Source organism: Leucopleurus acutus, assembly GCF_964270905.1.
Source record: "Leucopleurus acutus genome assembly, chromosome: 8".
Taxonomy (NCBI): Eukaryota; Metazoa; Chordata; class Mammalia; order Artiodactyla; family Delphinidae; genus Leucopleurus; species Leucopleurus acutus.
In genome coordinates, this window is record NC_139151.1 from 32,397,655 (window position 1) to 32,410,126 (window position 12,472).

Below are 12,472 nucleotides of genomic sequence, written 5' to 3' on the forward strand. Positions count from 1 at the left end.
CAACAACCTCTCAGAGTCCTAAGGATAGGGTTTAATTTCTTCAGATTGACACAAAAGTTATTTTATGAAATGACTCCTATCATCTCTATAGCTTCCTTTCCTGATACCCTTCCACATTTTCCTGTGCCTAAATCACATAAAACTTTTGTCTTTTATTTCATAACATTAAGCTTTTTCACCTATTGTTCTCCTTTATCTCTCAAGTACCCTAACTCCTGGTTATCTAATAAGACTTTACTCTTCCAGGAGTTCTTCCTTGTCCTGCAGTATATGAGATGTACTTCTACAGCACCTTGTAGGTGACTCAATCATAGTATTTATTGCATAGCATTGCCATCCTTTATTACTTCACTATTAGTAAATTGAGGGCAAGAATCATGCATTTTATTTTTATCCTCTAGTATATGAAACCCAGTAAATGTTAGTTGAATGAATAAATGCTGTCCTGTATGACATTTTAAATGGTCAAAGATAACTTCTAAATATACTAAATTCCTTTAATTTTCCTTTAATACATTATGAATATATTATGGATAATATACCCATGGATAATTAAACCTACTGATACCTGGATTTATTTGAATCTGTTTATATTTTTTAGCTTATACCAAACTTCTATATGTGCAGGTTTGATTAATATGACTTATTGCTTAAAGTATAATTCCTTCTTATTTATTCTAAGGTACATTTTTCCTGCTTCATGGGGAACTCCAAACTCCATCATTCTCACGAATAGATAATGCAGCTACCCCATACTTCATGTTCACCAAGTAATTCATTCCGTGATTCTCTAGGTAATTTTTTTTTCTGCCTATAGGATATGTAAGGAATCTTTTTTAATTATAGATTTTAGTGATTCTTCCTAAGTGCTTGTTTCTCACCACTTGGTAGTGTTTCCCCTTCTCTTTTTTTGGGCAGTTTTCCCCATTCTGTCCTTTTCTTTCTTATTCTGCCAGTTAGTTATATAGTCTGATCATGTGAACTTTTAAGCCTACATGCTTATATTGTTTTAAAACTATCTGAAGGTTCCTTTTGAGTTCTTTACTTCCTAAAATTTATTTCAATTTATTTTCCTCATGAAGTCACGTTAAATCAGATTATTGACATTTCTAATGTTTAGGTTAACCAAAATTATTTTTTTCTCCCAATATGATGTTTAATAATTGGTACTCAATTAGTTATGCTTGCTAATGAATAAATGCTTATTCACTAATTTATCAAAAGATAGTTCTAAAGTTGAAAATTAAAAACAATGTAGGAAATAATTTAATTTTCTTTATGTGTGTATATATTAAAATTACTTGGTCCACAAAGCAGCCTACTAGAAAGTTACCTGAGGATGTGATCCAGCAATCTAACGTTATAAAACAAAACAAAAAAAGGGATGCTATGAGGCAAGAAACTGTGGCTCCAGTTCCTGAGACCAATAAAGGGAAGTCTCAGATGCCCGTTGTGCATTAGGTCTAAAAGGTAACCTGTATCTGTTGTAGCAGTACCTAGTGATGAAAGGAGGAGGACTTGGAGGGAAACAAAGGGGACTCCACTGTATGGACACTGAGTGACAGAATGGAAAACTTAAGAATGTGATAAAAACATACAAGAAAAATACTGGCAATAGAAATGCAAAAAATAATACATAACAAGAAAATTAAAATGTGTGTGATTTTAAGTGATTAATGCAAGTAAACAAAGAGCACTTGGTGCTATGAACATCTTTTGAGTACTATTGGGGAAACAGTACTGACAATGTCAAAGGATAAATTTGTCTCTTTTTGTAGAAAAAAACAGTGTTAGGAGAATATCTCTACTTGTAGGAAAAATATTTTTTTCTAAATTCTATGACCATAATATGAATAGACAGCATAAACTTAGATGAGGTTAAGCATAGATAGATAGGCCAAAAAATCCATAATGATAGACATATTCTGAAATTCAGAAGTGTACAAATAATTTGGTCCCCTTTTAAAAGGTGAAATATAGAAAAGATTAGTGTTTTAAAATAAATTTTTATGTGGCTTTACAAAAACAAAAAGCATTTGTTTTTTTTTTACACCTCTGTAGGGTGACAGAAAAATAAAATATAATCAAATTGTATTGGAAAATGTTCTGCCTCTTAGAATTTTAAACCAAAAATTTTCTTCTATATTTTCTACATCAGAATTCTTATGGGTGTTTGATGAGAGAAGACAGGTTGGAACTTTATGAATCAAATTCCACATGTAAAGCCTGCTATTTCATAGAGCAAGACAATTATTAGAAAATATACAACTGACAAATATTAATTTATTAATCAATAAAATAAGCTTAATGAAGAGCACTATGTGACAGACAAATACTTCTACATGCGTTCTCAACTATTCATCTCTAATATTACCTTTTTTGCTCTATGTAACAATTCCTTGAAAAATATTGTATTAATTCCAATCATAAATAAGAAACTGAAGCTCAAAGAGATTAAATAACTTGCTCTAACTCATGGAGCTAGGATTTAAACCTAGATCTCTGATTCCAAAGCCCATGACCCTTTCAACATATGATTATTCATTTTTATTGAACTCCTATCATGTGCCTCTTATAAGCTTCAGGAGCTGAAAGGTAGGAGAAAAACAGAAATACACAAATACAAAACAAAAACAAAACCAAGCTTCATTAAATACTTTCAACTACGCCAGGCAATATAGAGTTAGTCTAAAGATAATTCAGCGCCAGAAAGAAATTACAGATAAACAATTTTGTATTCCCCAAATGGGATTTGCAACATATGCCCAATGATGTAGTAATAAATTCTAGGGCTTTTCTACTATTCACCTATTGTAGAACTATGAACAAGGTAGCAAAAACAACAATAAAAATGGCATAACCACTCTGTATTAAAAAAATCTAATAATTCAAACACTCTTGAAAAATGTCAAGCAGGGATAGGATGGTTTGCATTTTTACTTTAGTTTCCAGTTTATATTAGAAAGCATCTTTTTTCATGGCAATCATTTATAAATTTTTTTTATCATATTTCCACAATTATTCATATTTTCCCCATTTTTCTGACTGGATGAATGAGGGTAGCACATATAGAAAAATTATATATAAGTGAATAATGAGTTAAAATGAAATATGTTCTATTAGAGCCTAAATGCTAATTGGTAACCTTTTATCATAAAATGTTACAAAAAATGAAGAATACTTTTTATAGTCATTTTAAGAAGTGAATATGACACTAATAAGTTCTATGACAAGAAAAGACTGCTACAGTCATGGTCAGTAAACTAGATGATACATCACTATCTTTGTGCTGTGGCAGAAAAACAATAAAATTTAAAAGCCACAAAAATCTTGATCAATTTTATAGATAAAACACTGTCATGACTTAGGTTCATAAAATGCTACAAAGTAGAGAAATGATTAATTTATGACTTTGAGTTTCTATGCTTCTGAATAAAATACAGTTACTTACTTTTTTCTCCGGTTTGACTCCACAAAATATTTACGTGCTTGATTTCGACATATTTTTTGTTGCTGCAGTAAGATTTGGCGCTCTTCTTCTAAATTTTTCTCAAAATGGATTTTCATATCTCTAATGGTAGCATAAAGTTAAGGACAGTGGTTTATGTCTTTACTGGATGAGTATCAGTGCTATCTGATAAGTACAATTACAGCCTCATACTAATGATGTAATGATTTTTTGTGGAACAATTAGTATGTGTACACATCAGTGTTAGTGTATGACCGGCACATGTTTTATACAAAAAAAACTCTTGGCTTGGTATTAGAACTGAAGATACATTTTACTTTCTTTGGGGAAAAAAATTAATTACTTTTAGACATCATGAGCCCAGATAAGGAGACTACATATCTTTTCATTCATTATACAGATATTTGAGTACTTATTAACAAGTTACTATCTTAGGCATGTATATAGAAAAATGAAAGAAGGTTATATCTCATTAATAGAAAGCCGATGAATTAAACGTTTCAGTAGATCCTTTAATCCATAGCATGAAAGTCATATTCAAATATTAAAACTCAAATAGCAATATAACTGGGAAGTTTGGGAATATAGTTTACTTAGTGATTTACTCATAAGTTAAAAAACAAACCATTAGGAAAACCATACACAGTAATGTTTACTCAGAATTTTGCCAAATATGGAGTATTTTAGTTATCCTAATTATCCATTCATTTGAAATTTACTGTATAAAATTAAACTTTCTTTAAATAAGTTGAATTGATATGGTTAATTGATGTCTGAGCTTATTTAGTTACATTTCAACTGGCATTAATGAATGCCTTTACCAAATTTATCACAGTATTTTTCTGTTTTTAATGATTTTGAAGTTTTAAAAAGTGGTCATTCAATTACCATTTTCAGTACCTCATCATTAGATGTAGATGCGTACAAGATTGTACTGAAGTTATTTATTGCAGGGCATGCCTATTTGTCTTTTTAGAATAAACAGTGTGTTTAAATTTTCTCCCCTCAAAATAAAGGTATGAAATGCTCTTTAAGAGTTCTATTTAATCAAGATTTTTTTATATGTCATAAATATTAATGGTAAAACAGAATATAAGAAATACATTAAATAATAAATTATGCTATACATAAGTTGTTAATTCAAAATGTGTTAATTTTAGGATCCTGCAGTGCTTCAGCATCAACATAGTAAAAAAAACCTTATATATTTCAAAACAAGCACATCTATTTGAACTTTTTGGTCATTTGAAACTTTGCTAATGGGGGCTTTCAATTATGTTGCTATTTAACCATTTTTATGCCATTGCTCATAATTAATTTACCTGTATTAAAAATTTTGCACTACCTCACCATAAACAAATACATGCACTCACACACAATAATTTTACTTAAAGTTTCTTTTGAAGGATTTATAAAAATGAAACAGAAAGGGAAGCAACCTATTTTTTGTTTTTGTTTTTTGTTATCATAGAAACAGCTAAAGATTTAGCTTGTTCTTTTCTAATAGAGTACTTTATTAGAAGGAGTCAGACTTTAACAAGATGGCTAACTACGAAGTCACAACATGGCAGTGGAGGAAAGTGCAACTTCCTTTCAGGGTACCCAAGAGCAACATTGTCGGGAGAAAAGGGAGACGTTGCTTTGGCTCAGGTGAGAAATATGCAGGACTATGATGCATGTGGAGATAATTCTGTTCTCTGTTTAACATGCTTGAAGTCTCACCACAGGAACATAAAGAAAATCACAAATGTAACGTCTGTAATAATGTTCTGACAACTATATATTGTTAGATTTAATTAAATGTCTCTTACTCTATATAATATACACATGTATTATATATAATATATGTATAATATTGCCTGCTGAGTTGTAAAAAATACTGCTGCCTTTTCATCTCTTCGAAGTATGGTATCCAAATTTAAAAAATATTAGATGGTTGGTTAAACTTTTATTTTTCATACCAGCTGTGTTGTAAAGGTAAGATATTTCCATAAGAATCACTGTTAAATACTTGTCCAAAGGAAGGTAATTTTTATATATTTAACAGTAAAATAACCAACCAACAACAAACCCAAGAATACTACGGGCACGTAATACATAACGATTATAATTTAAAAGCATAGCCTAATCTACCCCACCTCATCCTCATCTCTTCTTCTCCCAATTTAGTCTTTTTCTAATTGTAGCTCATTTAGGTTGTTTTAAATATGTTACCATCACTAATAACTATGAATCATATAACCCATACTCTTGTCAAGTTTATTAGAGCCATCCAGATTCTTTTTCTTCTTCTCTGTACCTCTCCACAGACTTGGCTCAGATGTTCTAAATCCCTTGCCTGGACTACTTCAGTAGTCTTCTAACTCATCTTATTACAGTACTCCTAAACTTGCCGTCCTCCATTTGAACCTCCACAAAACCAGCCAAACAGAAATCTAATTGGGTTTCTCATTCTTTGCTATTCTCTAAAATCTCCCTATCACCTTCATGATGCATTAAAAATTTCTTGGAATATACAGCATTTTTTAATCTGGTCTGTTTTTTCAACTTCATTTTTCAACATTTCCCTGCATGTCTCCGATGCTCAGCCACACTAAGATACTTATTAACAGAACAAGCCATGATGTAGTATGCCATTATCTTTTGGCACTTGCTGGCTAATTCTACTCATCCTTTCAGGGACACCTCAAGAAGTTCCTCCCTGTGAAGCTTTTTCTAACCCTCACTGGATGACTTGACACCCTCATGGTATGTCATATGTGTCTCCTCTGTATTTCTTTAACTCCAATGCCTGGCATGGTGCTTAGAATATGGTAATGGCTTAATAAAAGCTTACTGAATGACTTCCTTGGAGAAAATTCTCAGTAGATAAACTAGGACAAAAGGTATACACATTTTTATAGCTTTTAGTGCCTCACAGACAAATTGGTTTCTAAAAGGGTTCTATAAATCTACATGTCATTAGAAATATATGAACATGAGTTTCTACACCTCACAAGCATAAGGTAGTACTTTTTTTATAGAAAGACCAAATGGAAAGTCATGTTTTATTATGTATGTATTAGCAAAATAGAATAATTGCCATGTTGGGCAACTAATTTTTATTTTCCTCTTTGGTGAATCGTTAGTTCAGAGTCACTGGACATTTATCTATTGAGAATGTCATTTAAAAAATCAATTTCAGTAAATTCAATAGAGATAGAATAGTGTAAATATTAACCCTCTATCATAGTTACTACAAGTATTTTCCCCAGATAATTTGTTTTATTTAATTATACAATTTCTCCTTACACTGAAGTTTTAAATTAATGTTATCTTTGAGATATTTTTCACTTGAAATTGATTCTTTCTTTTCAAAAGGTAAAGTTACTATACCTTCAAACCATGAAAGTGTTGAAGTTCTATTTTCTGTCAGTTTTCCTTTATGATTTTGTATTTATTTTTATATTTACCCTTTTTATCAGTTCAAGCATATTTTGGAATTTAGTGTAAAATGTGACTCAAGATAGAGATGGTGAATTTAGACTATGCTTTTTTAGAGGTTTGACTAAGGAGACAGGAGATATTAGAACACAGTTAAAAGGGTTTGATTGTTAGTTTTAAGGATAGTTAAGACCAGAGCATGTTTACAGGCTGTAGGGAAAGAAGGCTATTTGACAAAAGTTGTAAGTAAATTGTAAGAGAGAGTTAGGATAATTTACAATCCAGGGTTACTGAGAAGAGAGGTGATGAAAACAGGGCACAAGTGAATGGATTCACCTTCTACAGTAAAAGTGATATCCCATCAGTGAGCCTGGAATAAAAACAGGGTAGGGGATTGAGGGTGGTGATGGGAGTAAGAAGGTTTGTGTTGTTTGTTGGGAGGGACCTGAGGGAGTTCATGGCATCCATTCTCTTATGAAGTATTGTAGTAAGACAGTCTACTGTGAGTGACGGGAGGTGATCAAGATCCGGCACAGAAACTAATTAAGAGGAACAAGAAAGAACCCTGTTCTTGTTCTGGTGAAGCTGGAAACCATCAAGCTGTAGCGGTTTTGTGATTTTTTCTCTGACAGCATTTTTATTGTTGAGTGAAGGAGTAGAGAAATAGGGTTGTAGTCGTTACTGGGTGGTTGAGGAAGAATAGGAGTGCAAAGAACCAAGGATGTTGGTGAGAGAATATGTGTAGATAATTAAGAATAGGGTGTAAACTGGGTAGGGAATAAAGAGAGGCAAAGTGGGGGCTAGGATAAAATGGAAGGGGAAAAGACTGGAGATATTTATGAGAAAATAAGAGGCATAGTGTGAAGGGGACATGAAAGAACTTCACTTTTTTATTCTATTTCTATATATATTTGAATTATTTTAAGAAATTGAAATTATAGAACTTCAGCTAATTTTAATTAGATGAACTTCATAAGGTTTTGTTCTTTGCCTTTAGAGTCAGGGAATTCTAACTTGAGTGAGAGAACTTCAACAGAAAGCTGGATGGCCTCTGAGTATTGAATTCATATTTGGAAATCACATGTAGAAATTTTACTAAGCCACTTGCTTATTTTAAGTCTGCAGTTTATTTTTTAAATTTAGTCATTAATTCAATAAATTTGCATACCTACTTTGTACCAGGTATCCAATATGAAACATTACAGATACTAAGAACATCCAAAATAATACAAAAGGTGCTTAAGTGTTTCTCCAACTAGTAACATAATGATATTTTTGATTTAGTGTCATAGTCTTTATTATGTTCAAAAGAATTCCTCTATCCCAATTTAAATATATATACTAATTTTATGTATACTAGCAAATAAATATATATATATAAACTAGCAAAAAGTATATATACTTATATATACATACAGATGCATATATATACACACATACTAGCAAAAGTTGTTGGATTTTAGCAAAGCTCTGGGCATCTATTGAAATGATCATCTACAACTTTCTTAATTTTAACTATATATTTATAATTCAAGTATATTTTTAGAAATACATTTCTTTATAGGAAACCAACATAATTCTGGAATTATGTCTATTTGGTTTTGTTCATTTGACGTACTGCTGAATTTATTTACAAATATTTCCTTTGTTGTATCAATATTCATACCTCATAAATTTAAAAATATTAAGTTTATGACCATTTCACTAATGAAAATGATGGAAAGATACACTTTGTCAATGAGCCACTTACAGTGCTTCCCTATTTTCTGATTTAGCTATAAATCAGGGTCGGTGTAATAGGAGTTCAGGGTCCAAGAAAATACAATGTCAAGGGGACACAATCAAATCCATACAGAAAGCAATACAGTTTATTTCAGATTACTTCTTGAGCGAGGACAGTTTTGAGGAGTAGTAAGGGCAAAAGCCAAAGTGAATGGAGTTAATAATGAATAGATGAAAAGAATTAGAAGCTGCTATTGCGGTTACGGTTTCTGAGAAGTTGACTAAAGAAAGAAAAGACAGAAGGGTTAAAACCTTGAGGAAAGCATGATCAGAGGGGGGGATATTTTACCATCAGTTAAGCTTTGTACATATCTGTCTTCCTCACTAGAGTTGTATCCCAAGCACCTAGTTAAAGAGCAGGCACTAAATGAAAATTGATTGACTTGATTTTAAAAGTGCAACATCCCAGAAGTGGAAGACAATAAGGATAAGAAAATGGGGTTTAACTTGAAAAGTGAAGACACTCCATTCTCTGACAAGAATGAAGATGATTATACAGCACCATCACTACCAACCAAGTCCTTTGAGAATACAAAGGTTACACTCTAATTATCATAACATTCTCTGAAGGAATAAACATGGTTTACATATTTTGAAAACAAAACTCTTTCACTCTTTCAATTTTCTACAATGCAACCAACAGCAATCTCAAAGGTGGGCTAGACCAATTCTTAGGGACAGGTCAGAGATAATCCAGTGTGAAGCCTCCGAGTCCTTTGCTTCTAATTTTCTGTCTGTTGTCTCTCTGACAACAGCCTGGGCAGAGGATGGAAAACAAAACAAATTAACCAACTGTGTTAGGCTTTAGCAGCTCTGGTAAATAAATTAGGGAAGTGCTAGGTTAACTGTTAAAACGGACTGTTTCAGGAGAGCAAAACATTTTACCTGTTTGTGGAATTCTTTTCTCCAAGCAGCATGATTAATCAGGATGTGGATAATATGAAGTAAAGAGCATAATGGCATAACTCTAGAAGACAAAACAATCCCCACAGAACACACGGTTGATCTATTTGAAAACTCACAAAAAATTTACACCAAAGTTGAATGGGGGTGAGATAACAAGGTGGACGGGAAAGCGGTCCTAGAATAGGATAAAATGGTATTTCAGGTTTAAGGGGAGCAACGACAGTTACTGAATCAAATATCCGCACTAAGATGACTAGCTAGTTTCTATCACCTTGCATCTGTGATAATGGGAATCTAATGGGAAAAAAGATGGGCCCCGCTTCCAACATCGCTACGCCGGCAGCCACGGCTGGAAGGATACAGGTAAGCGCCAGGTCGGTGACGCCCGTCGCTCAACCGAGGGCTGAGGGGGGCTCTGACGCGGGTGTCCGAGGATTCAGTGCCCTGTCTCGAGACCGCGCTCCGGGCTCCGGGCCTCCCGGTCATCATCCTTCATTCACCTTAGCGTCGCATCTCGGCTTGTCCCCACAGCCTCCCTCATGGCAGCTCCGGCTTCCTCCTCCTCCGCCCCTCCCTGCACTCCGTCTCTCAGGCCCCGCGTCACTGCGGCGGGAAGGTTGGCCGCGGCAGCTCCGGTTCCCGCACAGTGGCGCTCTTGGCTGTGGTGGCGACGGCAGCTGCAGCAGCGGCGACCTTGCCTGGCAATGGCAGAGGTGGCGGCCGCGACCCCAACGCCTCCGCCATGTTGACAGCCAACCGACACCGCGTCCTTCGCGACGGCTACCAGGGTGTGGGGGCGGGGCGCCAGAGGCAGCCAATAGGAGGAGCGGACTGCCGCCTACTCCCCCCACCCCTCTGAGCTGACTGCGGGCGGCGGCCTGGAAGCCTAGCATCCTCAGGGACGCAAGTCTTCGCAGGAATGCGAAGCTGACTTGTTCCTCGGAGCCTGACTCCGTTCTACCTCCCTTTTTATGATGATGTTTTCGTGAGGGTATTGAGAGTGATGAAAGACAGTGAGACGCAGAATCTTCAGATACAGGCAAACGCCACCGTGGGGATTCTGAAATGATTGCCTCGGGGATAATTCAGGGTAGGATTTTTTGTTTAACTACCGAGTCCTGCTGTGGGATTTGAGTTGTGTCTTTCTGGAGCATCAGTATCCCCAAACACCATCTCTTTTAAAAGGCTTTGTGGAGTGGAAATTTCCTTTCTCTACATTCTCTCACCCACTCCCTGACGCTTCTGCCATTCCGTCTGCAAGTCGTCCTCCTTGCCATTTCCCTACTTATAACGTCGCATTTCAAAGGCTTTTAATGGTGCCAGCCTTGCTGCCAGATTCTGGAAATAGATCATCGGCGGCCAGGAAAGTAGTGCAGATTTAATTCAGTAATCTCCTGGGAAGATATGCCAAAAGAGATCATCATATTGAAATTGTTTCAAGCTCTTATGGAAAATTGGATATTTTAGCCACCAGGTTTAGTGGTTTTGCAAGTAAAAATTTGAAAAAAGGCTGAAACTCCTTGTTGGAGTTCATTTTAAAAGTACATATAAATTCTGACTGTATTTCAGCCAGGTTTTTTTTTTTTTCTTTCTTTCTTTCTTTTTGTGTGGAAAAAACTCCCAGATTGGAAGCAGAATGTACAAACAGAATAAAAATCACTCGCCCACCATTCAAATGCCTCTGTCTTTGTGAATCAATTTGTTCATTTTTAGAGTTCAAATAATAAACTTTTCCAGTTGAAGCTATTTAAAACAGAGTTTTTGCAAAGTTGGATACAATGACTCAAATTGGAATGTGTTCTGGTGACTGAGATTCAAAAGTGCCACAACAAATCCAGTTTTGAGTTAAAACACAAAACACATAAGCCCCCTTCAGGACCATGCCAAGAGGGTAGAATAGATGATCTTGACAAAGAAAGGCTAAATGTGTGTACTGGGACGATTAGCTATCTTTGCAAATTTTTAACTGGCCTAGTCACAGGAATTTAAGTTGATTCTATTCCCACTGCTATCATCACAAGTCTGTTTCTCCAGGGCCAATATGAGAGAGAGTAAGCAAAGTAGGGCAGTGTAAAGTGCAAATAAAAATGAGAAGGTTGTGCTTACTGTTTGAAGTATTTGGGCATGGTTAGCCTTCCTGAAAGTCTAGTTTTTTCTATATTATTAGTTTGATATCTCATCACTCATAGGCACCTTGTTGCTTTGTCACATGGTGTATTAGCATTAAGAAGCATAACTTGGTTTCTTAGTTGCTTACAGATGTTTACTCTTATAATCATTCTTCATTCAAATGTTGCTTTACAATGATACCCAAGAAAAAAGAAAATTTAAACACAATGTTACCAACTTTTTAAAAAATTACAGATCTATTTTTTCACCTTTAAATTATTTATTTCTTTCTTCAAAATTTTAAGCAGGTTTTTCATGTTTTATTTAAGTTGTACAGTCCTTTATTAAGTTGTATTGATTCTAAAAAAAGGCTTTAAGATTAGATATTTGGATAATAGAAAGATAATTTGAGACATTTATAAGTTTTTTCTCTTGGCAGGAAAGATAAGTATGATTTAAGCAATAAAAAAGAGTATTACATTAAAGTCTCTCTATTTTGTAAAAAGAGACATATGAATTAAATATAATGGTTAACTTTTCACACTTCAAAAACCATAAAATAATTCATTCTTTTATGAAGGAAATAAATATTGAGCACCTACTATGTGCCAAGCACTTTCTAGGTGCTGGGATACAGTAGTGAGCAAAACTTCAAAGTCCCTATGCTCATTAAGCTTACATTTATTTTTCTTTCCTACTAGTTCTAATATAGATTTTAAAGGTCATCAATATTGCCAGCAATGTTAGAACTGTATTTTAGAGCAAGTCAAATAATAATGATGA

General features: G+C 34.3%; 1 protein-coding gene across 1 annotated transcript in view; it reads right to left on the minus strand.

Annotated features, from left to right (window-relative positions):
- The window catches only part of CEP126 (centrosomal protein 126), a gene marked incomplete at both ends in the record, with an annotated part of 179,163 nt that extends 169,094 nt beyond the window's left edge, over positions 1 to 10,069 (minus strand). The window contains 2 exons of the mRNA XM_082844103.1: positions 3,452 to 3,571; positions 9,942 to 10,069. Of these exons, the coding sequence (XP_082700229.1) occupies positions 3,452 to 3,571; positions 9,942 to 10,069 (248 nt within the window). The remainder of the gene's footprint in view (positions 1 to 3,451; positions 3,572 to 9,941) is intronic.
- Between the last annotated feature and the right edge of the window lie 2,403 nt (positions 10,070 to 12,472).